The 16,152-nt window shown below is 35.8% G+C and overlaps 1 protein-coding gene across 1 annotated transcript in view; it reads left to right on the top strand.

The window, feature by feature from the left end:
* Positions 1 to 16,152, top strand: part of USP14 (ubiquitin specific peptidase 14) — a 54,146-nt gene that overhangs the window by 10,603 nt on the left and 27,391 nt on the right. Inside the window, exons 4-5 of the mRNA XM_045457148.1 lie at positions 10,704 to 10,808; positions 11,532 to 11,635. Of these exons, the coding sequence (XP_045313104.1) occupies positions 10,704 to 10,808; positions 11,532 to 11,635 (209 nt within the window). The remainder of the gene's footprint in view (positions 1 to 10,703; positions 10,809 to 11,531; positions 11,636 to 16,152) is intronic.

Raw genomic sequence — 16,152 nt, 5'->3', positions numbered from 1 at the left:
CACATTTGTTGTAATTGGTCAGCATGCATTGACACATCATTGGTACCCAAATCCATGGTTTACATTAGGTTTTACTCTTGGTGTTGCACATCCTGTGAGTTTGGACAAATGTATAATGACATGTATTCCCTAATATGGTATCATTACATATCATTACAGAATAGTTTTACTGTCCCCCCCACCCCCCTCCCAAATTCTGTATGCTGTGCCTGATCCCTTCTTCCCTTCAACCCTCTGATAACCATTGATACTTTCATTGTCTCATGGTTTGGCCTTTTTCCAGAATGTCCCATATTGGAATCCTACAGTATGTGGACTTTTCAGATTGACTTCTTTCACTTAGTAATCTACATTTAAGTTTCCTTCATGTCTTTTCATGGCTTTGATAGTTCAGTTCTTTTTAGCGATGAATAATAGTCCATTTTCTGGATATACCACAGTTTATTCACCTCCTGAAGGAGATCTTGGTTGCCAGAAGTTAAGTTTTTTTTTTTTTTAATTTTTTTTACTGGATGCTTTCCATTCCATAGCACAGAATATGAAAAAGGAATGTACTCAAAGGTTGAGATTTAATAATCATTTTTACCAGTTCATTTCATGTCATTACTTTGATATGTGTTAAACTGTTAAAATTTTTTGCACTATTAGTGCAAGTGTCTGCACAATGAACAAGGGACAGTAACTTCCTTGGTATTATGAAAACAGCTTTGATTGTGTTGACTCTGTGAAAGAATTTTAGAGGGGTTGACAAACACTTGGAGAACGGGACAAGCCCATTAAATCATGTATTTATCTCATTTATATATTGCTGGATTTTATTTTCTCATTTTTAATATTTTTTTTTTTCAACGTTTATTTATTTTTGGGACAGAGAGAGACAGAGCATGAACGGGGGAGGGGCAGAGAGAGAGGGAGACACAGAATCGGAAACAGGCTCCAGGCTCTGAGCCATCAGCCCAGAGCCTGACGCGGGGCTCGAACTCACGGACCGCGAGATCGTGACCTGGCTGAAGTCGGACGCCTAACCGACTGCGCCACCCAGGCGCCCCTATTTTCTCATTTTTAAATTATTACTATTTTTTTAATGTTTATTTTTGAGAGAGAGCGCAAGTGGGAGAGGAGCGGAGAGAGAGGGAGATACAGAACCTGAAGCAGCTCCAGCTCTGAGCTGTTAGCACAAAGCCTGACTCAGGCCTCAAACTCACAGACCATGAGATCATGACCTGAGCTGATGTTGGATGCTCAACCAACAGAGCCATCCAGGCGTCCTAAATTTTTTTAAAAAGGATATTCATATATATGTTCATGAGGAATATTAGTATTTTTATTTGGGGATGTATTCCCTCCCCTTTCTTTTCTAAATGAGTTTGTGTAAGATTAGTATTATTTCTGTAAGTACTTGATAGAATTCATGGATAAATTATCTGGACCTGGATTTTCTATGTTGGAATTTGATTAATACTCAGTTTCTTTAATAGATACAGGGTATTTAGATTTTCTCTTTTTTATGTCCATTTTGTGATTTTTCTCTTTGAGAAAATTTGTTTAAATATATGGAATTTATTGGCATAATAGTCATTGCCAGAATAATCATTAATTATTCTTTTGTATTTATCTTTATTTGTTGATATTCCCCCTCTTCATTCCTGATACTAATGTGTCTTTGCTTTTTTGGGGGGGGGAGGGTGGTTAGTGTTGCTAAGGATTTATCAGTTAATCTTTTCAATTTTTGACTTTGTTGATATATTACCTATTTTCTATTTTATTGATACCTACTTTTTAAATTATTTCCATTTTTCCTACCTTGGATTTATATTGCTTCATTTTATTGCTTTTTAAGGTGTGTGCTTAAATCATGGACTTTTTTTATATCTTCTTTGTTCATGTAGACACTTAAAATTATTTATCTTTAATTACTTGTGGTTGTATCCACAACTTTTGGTATACTATGTTTTTATTATGCAGTTAAATATTTTCTTATTTCTGTTTTTTTTGACTGATTGTTTAGAACTATGTTGTTTCATCTCCAGTTATTTGGGCCTTTTTCTAGTATATTTGTGTTATTCATTTCTAATTTGATTCTGTTACAGTCTCATAACATACCAATATTATTTCGGTCCTCTGAAATTCATTGACCCTTGTTGTATGGGCTGTGTATGGCCCAGAAAGCCTATAATATTTATTGTATAGCCCTTAATAGGAAAAGTTTGCTGCCTCTTAGTATAAAGAGTCCTAAGATGATGTTTTTGAACTGCTGCTCTAGGGTTTATATTATATATCTTTAACTTATCTGCCTTAAATAACAAATGACTTCAAGTATAATGTAAGATTTTTCTGATAGTATACTTCCATTTTTCTGGTCTTTGCTGCTATTGTCATACAATTTATTTCTACATGTTAGAAATCTTGATTCCTATTTTTGCTTTAAATAGTTATCATTTAAAGAGGTTAAAAATGTATAAAAGTCATATTTACCATTTTTGTCATTCTTCTCCTTGGATCCAAATATAAATTTCCAGCAGATACCATTTTCTCCTGCCTGAAGAACCTCTACATTTCTTGCAGAGCATATCTATGAATTTTTCTCATAGCTCATTTTGTTTTTCTGAAGAGCTCTTTCTTTATGTCACCTTCATTTTGAAAGACATTTAAAAAAAATTTTTTTTTTTTCAACGTTTATTTATTTTTGGGACAGAGAGAGACAGAGCATGAACGGGGGAGGGGCAGAGAGAGAGGGAGACACAGAATCGGAAACAGGCTCCAGGCTCTGAGCCATCAGCCCAGAGCCTGACGCGGGGCTCGAACTCACGGACCGCGAGATCGTGACCTGGCTGAAGTCGGACGCTTAACCGACTGCGCCACCCAGGCGCCCCAACACATTTTTGATAGGTATAGAATTCTAGATTAACACTTTTTCAGTACATGAAAACTTTTCTGATTTGCATAGTTGCTGTCATTCTTTTGTTCCTTTGCATGTAATGGTTCTAGTTTTCCTGATGCTTTTGAGATTTTTCTCATTGTTGCTTTTCAGCAATTATGTGTTTTGGAGAGGTTTTCTTTATGTTCTGTTTGAGCTTATTGAATTTGTGGGTTTTTAGTTTTTATTACATTTGGAAAAGTTTCAGCTGTTTCTTTAAGTATGTTTTCTGTGTGCCCTTCCTTCACTCTCTTTTTTTTTTTTTTTTTTTAATGTTTATTTATTTTGAGAGAGAGAGTGAGAGAGACAGAATCTTAAGCAGGTTTCCCACTGTCACCGTGGAGGAGCCCCATGTAGAGCTCGAACCCACAAACTGAGATCATGACCCCAGCTGAAATAAGAGACGCTCAACCAACTGAGCCACCCAGGTGCCCCTCTCCTTTTTTGAGACTACAGTTAAACATATATTGGGTAGCTTTGCCCATTATACAGTTTTGGTTCCTTGAATTTGTGTGTGTGTGTGTGTGTGTGTGTGTGTGTGTGTGTATCCATCTTTCTCTCTTTTTTTTAAATGTTCATTTATTTTGAGAGAGAGAGGGTGCATGTGTATGAGGGAGGGCAGAGAGGGAGAGAGAGGATCCCAGGCAGGTTCCACACTCAGCACAGAGCCTAATGCGGGGCTCTATCTCAGGAACTGTGAGATCATGACTTGAGCTGAAACCAAGAGTTGGACCCCTAACCGACACAGCCACCCAGGTGCCCTGTATCTTTTCCTCTCTTGATAGATATTTGTGTTTATACTTTTTGACTATTATGAACAAAACTGCAGTGAACCTTCATTTTCCTTGAGTAAATACCTACGAGTGATGCATATTTTCATTTTCCTTGAGTAAATACCTAAGAGTGAAATTGCTGGATCATGTGGTTAAGCTATATATTTAACTTTGTAAGAAACTGCCAAATACTTTCCATAGTGGTGGTTGTACCATCGTACATTCCTGTGAACAATGTTTGATGGATCCAGTTGTTCTGCATCATCACAGCATTTGATTGTTGTCAGTCATTTTTCTTTTCACCTTTGTGGTGGGTGTATAGTGATGCTTTCTTGTGGTTTTAGTTTACATTTATGTGATGACTAATGATATTGAACAGATTTCATGAGCTTATGGGCAACTTGTTTATCTTCTGTTTGTGAAACATCTGTTCAAATCTTGACCTATTTTTAGTTGGATTATTTTCTTAATTGCATTTTGTATATTCTTTAAAAAAATTTTTTTTAATGTTGATTCATTTTTGAGAGACAGTGACAGAGCTTGAGTGGGTGAGCAGCAGAGAGAGAGGGAGACACAGAATCTGAAGCAGGCTTCAGGCTCTGAGCTGTCAGCACAGAGCCTGATGGGAGGCTTGAACTCATGATGTGGGATCATGACCTGAGCCAAAGTCAGACGTCCAACCAACTGAGCCACTCAGGCGCCCCCCCCCCCCTTTTTTAAATCTCTTTGCATTTTGTATATTCTTTATGTATATTGGAATCAAGTCTTTTGTGAGATACATGTGCTGTGATATTTTCTCCTAGTTTGTGTTTTTTAGTCTTTTATCTTAACGTGTTTTGTTGAGTAGTTTTAAATTTTGTTGAAGTATAATTTATCAGTTTCTTTTATGGTTTTGACTATTTGTGTCCCATCTAAGAAGTCTTTGCATGTGTCAAGGCCAAAGGTCACAAGATACTTCTGTTTTCTAAAACTTTTACAAGTTTTAGCTTTTATATTTAGGTATATCGTCTGTTTTGAGCAGACTGTTGTGTTTGTTGTTAACTAATGGTTGGCGGTTTATTTTTTTTTTTCCCCATATGAGTGTTCACTGGTGAGAGCACATGTAAGTCTGTTTCTGGATTCTATTCTGTTGGTGTGTGTATATGTACCTTTATACCAATATTCACTTCCCACAGTCTTGATTATTCAAGACGTGAAATCCAGTAATATTGTTCTTCTTTTTCAAAACTATTGGCTATTCTGAGATCTTTGCATGTCCTTTGCACTTTTTAGATTCAGCTTATTTTCTAAGAGTCTGCTGGGAGTTTGATGGGAATTACATTGATACTATATATCAAATTGGGACTTTTTTTTTTTAAGCTTATTATTTTGAGAGAGAGAGTGGGGAGGGGTGAGAGAGAGGGTGAGAGAGAATTCCCATTAACCGTGGGACCATGACCTGAGCCAAAATCAAGAGTCAGATGCTTCACTGACTGAGCTACCCAGGCACCCCTCAAATTGGGACATCTTAATATCAAGTCTTCTAGTTTACAAGCAAGGTATATACCTCTCCATTATTTAGATCTTAAAATTTCTCAAAACAGTGTTTTATATTTTCAATATAGGGTCTTATACATGTTTTGTTAAATGTCAGTAAGTATTTCATGGTTTGATGCTATCATAAAGGTGTTTTTCAAATGTCATCTTTCGGCTTATTGCTAATATATAGAGGTAGAATTAATTATTCTATATGGATCTCATGTCCTGTGATTTTGCTGATTTTTGCATATTGGGGTTTAGGATAATGTAGGTTGGTATACAGTCATGTTGCAAATAAGAATGGTTTTATTTTTTCCTTTTCAATTTCCCCTTTTATTTCTCTTTTTTTCTTTGCTTTATTTCACTGGTTAGGATTTTCAGCAGTGTTGAGTAGAAGTGGTTGATAGTAGACATCATTGCTTTTTCCCTGAATCTTAGGAGAAAAATCTCCAGTCTTGGCTGGAGTTGTTTTACAGATGTTCACCATTAGTTTGAAGAAGTTCTTTTCTGAAAGATTTTTTTACATGTTTCATAGAATTCTCCAGTGAAGCTTGGAGCTTTCTTTGTGGGAAGACTTTTAGTTAAGATTTAGTGTATTTAATAAATATGGGACTGTTCAGATGGTAAATTTTCTTTTACATGAGTTTTGGCAATTAGTATCTTTTAAGGAATTGGTCCATTTAATTTACAGTTTAAATTGTTGACTTGATTGGCATAATATACTCTTAATATCCTTTAATTCTAGGGTTTGTAGTGCTATTTTCTCTCTCTCTCTCTTTTTTTTCTCTTGTATTGGCAAATTGTGGTTTCTCTCACTTTTTTCATTATCTACCCAGAGGTTTGTGTCAATTTCATTGATACCCCCGCCCCCACAGAAGAATCAACTTTGCTTGTTCACTTATTATTTTAATGTTTTCACTTCTTTGCTTCATTTCCTTCTTTTACTTGTTTTTAAATTTATTTGTTTTGAGAAAGAGACAGCATGTGCAGGGGAGGGATAGAGGGAGGGAGGGAAAGAGAGAGAGAGAGAGAGAGAGAGAGAAAACCCCAAGTTGACTCCGCGCTGTCAGCACAGAGCCCAAAGTGGGGCTCCGTCTCACAAACTGTGAGATCATGATCTGAGACAAAATCAAGAGTTGGACGCTTAACTGACTGAACCACCCAGGGGCCCCTACTTTGGTTTTAATGTATGCTTTTTGTAGCTTAATTTATTATTAATTTATTTTAAGCCTTTTGCTTGTTTAACATTTATCTCTTTTGCCCAATTTTTTATCGTGTGTTTGCCTTACTGATTTTTTTTTTTAGGTGCTTTTATATAGTGTAATTTTTTTTTCTAGTTTTTCCTTTAAATTTTGACTGGTAATTTAAACTTGGAAGTTTTCAAGATTTTTGCAGTCAGTGACATTAGTTCTTTCATCTTTTATGTCAATTTTAGAAAATCTTCCAGGAAAGCAAGATATATTTTGGGTTCACTTACATGTTTGTGTAATTATTTCATTTTTTACATCTTTAATTTGTAATTCATTTCGGGTATGGCATACCATGAGGTGAGAACTGATTATTTTTTTTCTAAATTATTGTTTAGTTTTCCTCAACATTCTTCATTGCATAATCTATTTTCTTTAGTCTTTAGAAATTTCTTAGCTATTATTATGTGTATAAACTTGCTACATGAATGAATCCTTTTGTAAAGTTTCAGAAAGAAATAATTTGGAATCACATCTTTACAGTACTGTTTCCAGTTTAGAAATTGGATAGTGCTGTGAAAATGTTGGGGTTCAGGAGTGATAGGTCATGAATGAATTCTTTACATGTCTTTGATACAGAAGGGGTGGTTTTATTAAAGCACAGGGCAGGATCTGTGGGCAGAGAGAGCTGCGCTGAGATGGTGAGGAGTGACAGATAAATACTTTCAAGTTGTGAGGGGTTTAGGGATAGTATAAGTCTCTAAGGAATTTGGAAGCAAGGCTTCTAGGACCTTAAGGGGCTGTTAGGATAAGGTTTTTCACTACTGTCTAGTAAAACTTGGTCATGAGACTCTTGAGATGTATATCAGTGGGCTACACGCTTGGAAGATGATTGCTAACATATAGCTTGGGGGAGGGGGGTAGAGAGAAAGGAAGATTCCAAAGGAATTTTTTTATAGGATCCTGGAGGTCAGGCTAATGTCAAGCTAAGGTTGCCTTTTGCCTATAGCAATGTATAAACACTGAGGCAGCTAACAAGCTCCTTGAGGAAGTTTCCTCTTACTGTCTCGGGTACTTGTCAGTGGGCTATAAATTGTAAGGAATTTTCAATTTTTTCTATATTTCTTTTCTTTTTTTTTTTTTTTTTTCGTTTTTATTTATTTTTTTGAGACAGAGAGAGACAGAGCATGAACGGGGGAGGGGCAGAGAGGGAGGGAGACACAGAATCGGAAGCAGGCTCCAGGCTCTGAGCCATCAGCCCAGAGCCCGACGCGGGGCTCGAACTCACGGACCGCGAGATCGTGACCTGGCTGAAGTCGGACGCTTAACCGACTGAGCCACCCAGGCGCCCCAATTTTTTCTATATTTCTTTTTAACTTTGTTCTCTACATCAATCATTACCTTCAGTTTATTATTTAGGTATGGTTTTTGTTTTTGTTTTTGTTTTTTTTTTTTTTTTGTATTTCTAAAGCTTTATAGGTTTTTTTTTTTTAAAATTAAAGTAGTACATATATCTTGCTAGGTACTTTTTTAAATATTTTTTTCTTTTCTATTATATTTCTAAAATTATTGCAAGTATATTCTTTAAGTATTTGGTTTTCTTAGGATAGTTGTCTTTGGAAAAAGATTCTTTAGTGATGGTTTAGTATTTCTTTGCCATTATCTTACAGAAAGCTAAAGTTAAAAATAACAGGTGATGGAGTGAAGGTTATTGGAGTTCAACATAGGTACTATGAAGACTGAGTTTGTTAACTTTATTAATTTTCTTTCTTTGTATTTATTTATTTTTTATTTTTTTAAATTTACATCCAAATTAGTTAGCATATAGTGCAACAATGATTTCAGGAGTAGATTCCTTAGTGCCCCTTCCCCATTTAGCTCGTCCCCCCTCCCAAAATCCCTCCAGTAACCCTCAGTTTGTTCTCCATATTTATGAGTCTCTTATGTTTTGTCCCCCTCCCTGTTTTTATATTATTTTTGTTTCCCTTCTATGTTCACCTGTTTTGTCTCTTAAAGTCCTCATCTGAGTGAAGTCATATGATTTTTGTCTTTGACTAATTGCACTTAGCATAATACCCTCTAGTTCCATCCATGTAGTTGCAAATGGCAAGATTTCATTCTTTCCGATTGCTGAGTAATACTCCATTTTGTGTGTGTGTGTGTGTGTGTGTGTGTGTGTGGTACATACATATACACATACACACACATACACACACACACACACACACACCACATCTTCTTTATCCATTCATCTATTGATGGACATTTGGGCTCTTTCCATACTTTGGCTATTGTTGATAGTGCTGCTATAAACATGGGGGTGCATGTGTCCCTTCGATACAGCACACCTGTATCCCTTGGATAAATGCCTAGTAATGCAATTGCTGGGTCGTAGGGTAGTTCTATTTTTAGTTTTCTGAGGAACCTCCATACTGTTTTCCAGAGTGGCTGCACAAGCTTGCATTCCCAACTTTATTAATTTTCTTAAAGGCTTTATTTTTTTATTTTTATTTTTTTAATTTTTTTTTCAACGTTTATTTGTTTTTGGGACAGAGAGAGACAGAGCATGAATGGGGGAGGTGCAGAGAGAGAGGGAGACACAGAATCGGAATCAGGCTCCAGGCTCCGAGCCATCAGCCCAGAGCCCGACGCGGGGCTCGAACTCACGGACCGCGAGATCGTGACCTGGCTGAAGTCGGACGCTTAACCGACTGCGCCACCCAGGCGCCCCTCTTAAAGGCTTTATTTTTAACTTATATACCCAACATGGGGCTCAAACTCACAGTCCCGAGATCAAGAGTTGCATGCTCCACTGACTGAGCCAGCTAGGTGCCCCAGCCTTATTAATTTTCTAATTTTAATCCTCATGTAGAAATATTCATCTTCTTTTTTTCTAACTTCTACTTCTGGCTTTTTTTTTTCTTAATTTTTTTTTTTTTTACATTTATTTATTTTTTGAGAGACCTAGAGAAACAGAGCACAAGTTGGGGAGGGGCAGAGAGAGGAGACACAGAATCTGAGGGAGGCTCCAGACTCTGAGCTGTCAGCACAGAGCCTAACGCGGGGCTTGAACTCACAAACCGTGAGATCATGACCTGAGCTGAAGTCGGATGCCCAACCGACTGAGCCACTCAGGTGCCTTCCTTTTTTTTTTTTCTTAAAATCTCCCTACTCTTCTTATTCACTCATGTCTTCTGTAGTAAGACATTGTTCACATTTCAGGATTACGAGATTTGAGGGGATATTGTTCTTATTGTATGGAATGTTACATATTATTGAATATAAATGTTCCCTTAGGCTGACAATGTAGAATTATAAAATTGGATATTTTGAACTAACTTATGTGTTTGATGATTTTTAATAATGGAGGGTTTGATGCTCTCAAAATAATTCTATTCAAATGTAAATAATTGTTACAGTTAGAAATAGACATTTACAGAAAGAATCTTACCTGTGCTTAGTTTGTTATGGGGAGAAATGATTCCACTAAAAGAGCATTTCAAGAATTCCCTCCACTCCAGTATTGTAAACATTCTCACCTATCTTAATGTTTATTTTTGAGAGAGAGAGAGAGAGAGAGAGAGAGACCGTGTGAGCGGGGGAGGGCCAGAGAGAGAGGGAGACACAGCCTCTGAAGCAGGCTCCAGGCTCTGAGCTTTGAGCACAGAGCTGAATGCAGGGTTTGAACTTATGGACAGTGAGATCATGACCTGAGCCGAAGTTGGGCGTTTAACCAACTGAGCCACCCAGGTGTCCCCATTCTCACCTGTCTCTATGACAGTGTTTATTTTTCCCCTGGCTTCATTGAGGCATAATTGATTGATATGGATTAAAATTCACCTGTAAAATTTTAGTGTACAGTTTGAATTTGGTTAATTTTATAGAGCCCTGTAACCACCACCACAATTAAGATACAGATGTTCCACCATTCTGGTTTCTTCACTCCCCTTTGCAGATAAGCAGGTGACCTCTGGTCTGAAGCAGCCAGCTCAGAATTTTTTTTTTTTTTTAATAACTCAGTAATTTTTAGTATATTGATGAGAGTTGTATAACTTTCACTACAGTCTAATTTTAGAACATTCCATCACCCTTGGAAAAAATGGGTGTGTGTTAAAAGTCACTCCCTCTTTCTACCTTTTAGCCCTAGCAACCACTAGTCTACTTGGTGTCTCTGTAGATTTACCTTTTCTGGCAAATACAAGCATGCAGTATGTGTTGTTTTTTTTTTTTTGTACCTGTTTTCTTTTATTGGATATACACATCATTTGAGCATCTTTATGAAATTAAATTTTTTTGTTTTAAAAATAGGGAATGACTCTACTAATGATGGGGTCAGCAGATGCTCTTCCTGAGGAGCCCTCAGCTAAGACTGTCTTTGTAGAAGACATGACTGAAGAACAGTTAGCATCTGCGGTAAGACATACCACGTTTTATATATTTGATTGCTACAGTTACTAGGATGCCTTTCAGAAAGTAGCATCTAAATGTTTTAAAGATTTAATTGTTAATATTAAGATGTATGTTTTTAGTAGTGAAAGGTTTTATTTTTGAAACTGGCTTGAGGAGTCCTTATATAATTGGATAATTCAATGCAAAGTCAATAGTATCTTTAATAAGTGTTATGCTAACTGCTATTATTTTATGGGAAAACAGGCTTAAAGACGATAAGTAGTTTAAATGCTGGATTGTTTAAATTCTTAAAATTTTCCTTGTTGAAAATACATACAATGTATCCTAAATTGCAATATTGTTTTAAAAAAACTGGTTAACACAAACTTGTCAAATGTTATTTTTTTTTTTATCATTGAGCATTTTTATAGTGTTATTTTTTTCTTTTTTTGAAGTGTTTCTATGTATACTTTGTTTTACCCCATTCTAATGATAAGCCTGCAAAGGTGGGCAAGACGGATAGGATTGTTCTCTTATTATTTTCAAGAAGGGAGTTAAAAACACAATATTAGTCAGCATGTTGCAAGTACACATTTCTATTGTGGGATATAAGACATTGTTACTTCCGGGTGAAGGTGGAATATAAATTGGTATGAGTTGGTAAATTGTACTTCAAAGTGTAAATTTTAGGGATTTTATACATGCTATGTCATTTTATAAAAATGAATTAATCCTTTTCTTTATCAGATGGAATTACCATGTGGATTGACAAACCTTGGTAACACTTGTTACATGAATGCCACAGTTCAGTGTATTCGTTCCGTGCCTGAACTCAAAGATGCCCTTAAAAGGTAAGACAGAAGAGAAATGCTGTAATCCTGTTGGTAGGTAAGGGAGATTCACATTTGGGTGAGTAGTGTTTAGTGTATCATTGTGTGTATAGTTTTTTTAGCAGCTTTATTTGAGATGCTCATTTATTGTACAGTTCATCTGTTTAAAGTATTTGATTAAATGGTCTTTATTATATTCACAAGATTGTACAGCCATTATCACAGTCTAATTTTAGATTATTTTCTTCCTTCCTGAAAGAAACCTATTCCTGAGCAGTCACTCCTTTTACCTTTCCCACCTCCAGCTCTAGGCAACCATTTATCTACTTTCTGTATTATCCATTTGCCTATTCTGGACATTTGATATAAATGGAATCATACAGTAAGTAATTTTTTGTGACTGGTTTCTTTTACTAAGCATAATATATTTTCTGGGTTTATTCATGTTGTAGTATATGTCAGTACTTCATTCCTTTTTATGGCTGAATATTCAGCTCTATGGACATACCATATTATGTTAATCTGTTCATCTGTTGATAAACATTTGATTAGTTTCCATTTTGAGGCTGTTATAATAATGTTACCTACCATGAACATTCAGGGAGAAGTTGTTGTGCAGACCAGTTTTCATTTCTTTTGATTATGAGTGGATTACTTGGTCATGTAGTAACTCTTTGTTAAACAGCATTTTGTGGAACTGCCAAACTGGTTGGCACCATTTTCTCTTCTGACCAGCAATGTAAGAGAGTTCCAATTTCTCCACCTCCATGCCAGTCTTTTTATTCAAATGTCTTTGATTATAGTCATCCTAAATGTAAAATGGTATCTCATTGTAGTTGTTGTTTGTAATTACCTAATGACTAGTGATGATCATCTTTTCATGTATTTATTGGCTTGTATATCTTCTTTGGAGAAACGTCTGTTCAAATTCTTTGCCTGTGTTTTATTTTTTTTAACTCTAATCTTTTTTTTAAATGTTTATTTTTGAGAGAGAGCGAGAGTGCGTGTGTGCGTGTGGGTAGGGGAGGGGCAGAGAGAGACGGAGACAGAAGATCTGAAGCTGGCTCTGTGCTGACAGCAGTGAGCCCCACATGAGGCTCACAAATAGCGAGATCATGACCTGAGCTGAGTTGGACACTCAACCCAGGTGCCCCCTTTGCCTGTGTTTTAAATGGTTTGTCTTTTGATTGTTCAGTTACAAGTGTGTAAGTTACATGTTCTGGATGTAAGTCCTTTTTCAGATAATTTGCAGATATTTTCTTTCATTTTGTGAGTTGTCTTCACTTTCTTGATGTTACTGTTTTGTAACACAAGAGGTTTTAATTTTGATGCAGTTTAATTGTGTGTGTGTGTGTGTGTGTGTGTGTGTGTGTGTGTATCTTACATATGAAACAGTTGCCTAATCCTAGGTCACAAATATTTAATCCTATATTTTAAGAGCTTCATAATTTTAGCTCTTAAATTTAGGTCTCTAATCTATTTTTAGTTAATTTTTATGTATGGTGGGAAGTTGATATCTCATTCTTGTGCAAATGGATATCCTGTTTTTTGAGTTCCATTTGCTGAAGACTCTTTCCTTGATGAATTGCCCTAGCACCTTTATTGAAAATCAGTTGACCATGATGTATGTAATAAGATTTATTTCAGAACTCTCAGTTCTAGTCTAGAAATAAATACCTTTATTTGTATTAATTTGTCCTTATGCTGGTGAATAATTTTTATACCACTATACAAAAGAAAAGAGTAAACAGCCTGTGAAATAGTCTGTAAATGAAGATCCTTTCTCCTCAGTGAATATAAATGTATAACTTAAAAAATATGTCACTTAATTCTCACTAAATTTATTACAACTGTCTTGGTATATACATTGCCGCTTGTTAATGTAGGATAGAATTCTAAATTGCAATTTGAATTCTTAGCCAGCTTTATGAATGTTGATTTTTTTTTTTCTTCTTCTTTTTTCCTTAGTGGCTTGTGAAATGCTTTGATAGAACTGGGCAATAGAGAGGAGAGAGGATTATACAGAAACCTGAGAGTAACAGAAGGTTTTCTAAATTTCTCTGAAGTGAATACTTGTCAGGTCTTTATGAAGTTGTCTAGCTTATAGCTGGTGTAGTTATTAGTGAACAAGACATAGTACCTATCTTCCAGGCACTTAGAGTCTTGATTTGAGAAAGGCTGCCATGTTTGGTACTGTTTCAGAACTGCTTTGATGGGAAATGTTAAAGTCAGAGTGCTTTTTCCCCAGAGGTTTGTAGTTACTTTTCCACTATTTTTGTGTGCCCACAGATATGAGAGATCTAATATCAGTCTCATTTCTTATTTTCTGTTAATAATTTTTAAGGTTTTCTTTTTCTTTTTGTTTTTCAGAGTTTTCTAATAGGGTAGGTGTGGGGTTTTATTTACCTTATTTAGTGTTGAGTGAGCACTTTTAGTGTAAGGACTCTTGTCCTAAACTTTGGACATTCTTGGCTGTTATTTCTTCAGATAATATCTCCTTTGTTTTACCTGGCTTCCCTTATATTCAGAATAATAGTTTCTGGATCTGTTTTTCATGTCTCTTTTTTTTTCTGCACTTATGATTTTTTATTTTACGTGCTGTCTTCTGGGAGATTGCCTCAGTTCTATTTTACATTTCACTGATTTATGCATTAGCTTTGTTTCACAGTTGTTTATCACAACTTTCTTTTCTTTAATCTCATGTTCTTAATTTTGGATACGAATTCTGCTTTTCTTCGAGGCTCTGAAGTATTCTTATTTCAAGGTCTTTTTCCCCGCCTTGTTTGGACCTTTTTAATTTAAACTCTGTTTTCCTTAGATGTAAGGATTGATCTCTCGTTTGTGTCGAGATTGTGTAGTTATCTTATGCACCCATGTTCTCTTGCTTATGTTTCATTTGCAAATGAGCTGAATGAGCAGCTTATTGGGCAGCTCTCTGCCCTAAAAACTGGCTACTGGGAGCAGACTTGTCTTACTTCCAAGACTTCTTTGTATTTTGTTCATCTCGGATATCTTCCAGGCTCTATTCCAAGGAGAAGCCCTTCATGTTTTGGGGTTATTTCTCTGAGTTTTATATAAGCAGGGGAGATTTCATTCTGTTGATTTCAGTTTTCTTGACCAGATGAAGTACTTTTTGAATGCTAAGTTTTTACAGGTCAGAAGCCTTTGTACTTAACTAACTTACTACAAGAGGACATGGATGGGGTTGTATGTCTTTGGAAAAATGGCACTCACTGATAAAATAGGAATGAAAGAAGAGAGAGAAACTTCCATGGGAGGTGTTTTAAAACTGGCAGTCTGAAGCTCATCCTTAAATACTTAAGAATTTTTATTTGGCAGATTATGGGGAGTGAGAAGTATATATTGCTAAAGGCTAGAAGGGAAATAGACTGGGTTAGTTGAAGAGGCAATGAGGGCCAAGAACCAGAGCTACAGGTAGAACCTAGTTTGCTTGATGCTGCTCATTAGTGGAACCTCATGATAAGTAGGAATTCTAAATTTAGAACTTAAAGTGAAAAGTATAATACAAAAAATTACCCTTAAATTCTATGAGTTACTTACAAAAGACTGTATCTCATGGCCATATTTTTATCTTACTGGAGATTGGCAAGACATGTCTTGGTAAGTACCACATAGTTTTTTTTCATTAGCAGTTACTAGGTTGTTATTTTACTTATATTTTACTTGCATTTTCAAAGTTGTATAGGAATGGTCTATTCTTTTAAATTTTTTAAATATTTTTGAGAAAGAGACAGAGTGTGAGCAGGGGAGGAGCAGAGAGAGAGGGAGACAGAGAATCTGAAGCAGGCTCCAGGTCCCGAGCCGTCAGCACAGAGCCCAACGTGGGGCTCGAACTCGTGAATCATGAGATCATGACCTGAGCCGAAGTCGGATACTCAACCGACTGAGCCACCCAGGGGCCCCAGGAATGATCTATTCTTAATAGAACTTAACTATAAAATTGGCTGGACCAAACCTTTTTTTTGAGGGGGGGGGGCATTTTAAGTGTACATATTTCTGTGTCTTTTGGGTAAGTTTTGGTAATTTATGTTTTCCTATGAATTTGTCCTTATGTCTTTAAGATATTTTAGCATAAGAATTATCTATTTTTGGACCTGTATTTCCCCTCATTTTCATTTTTAATTGTTATGTATTTTTTCCCTTGATTATCTTGCCAGAGGTTTGTATATTTTATTTTTCAAAGAACCAGCTGTTAGATTTATTCAGTCACTTTTTTTGATTGTCTGATTCATCCTACTTTTCTTTGTATTAACTTATTTCTATTTTCCTTTGGCTTGTTTTATTTTCTGATTTCTTAAGTTGTACGCTTAGATCATTTATTCTTGTGTAGTAATGACAGTATGGTATTTAGTTCTGAGTTTTGGTTGCTGTTCTCCATTAGATGAGGCTGTTCACATGTTTTTGAAAAAAAAAAAAAACTATAAAATCTTCCTTTTGACTCTGAATTCATTTATAACTATTAAATTTTAACATACAGAAAAGTATATGAATGAATTATCTCCATGAACACATCTGTG

This window comes from Leopardus geoffroyi, chromosome D3 (assembly GCF_018350155.1).
Source record: "Leopardus geoffroyi isolate Oge1 chromosome D3, O.geoffroyi_Oge1_pat1.0, whole genome shotgun sequence".
NCBI lineage: Eukaryota > Metazoa > Chordata > Mammalia > Carnivora > Felidae > Leopardus > Leopardus geoffroyi.
This window is presented reverse-complemented; position numbering and strand designations above follow the sequence as displayed.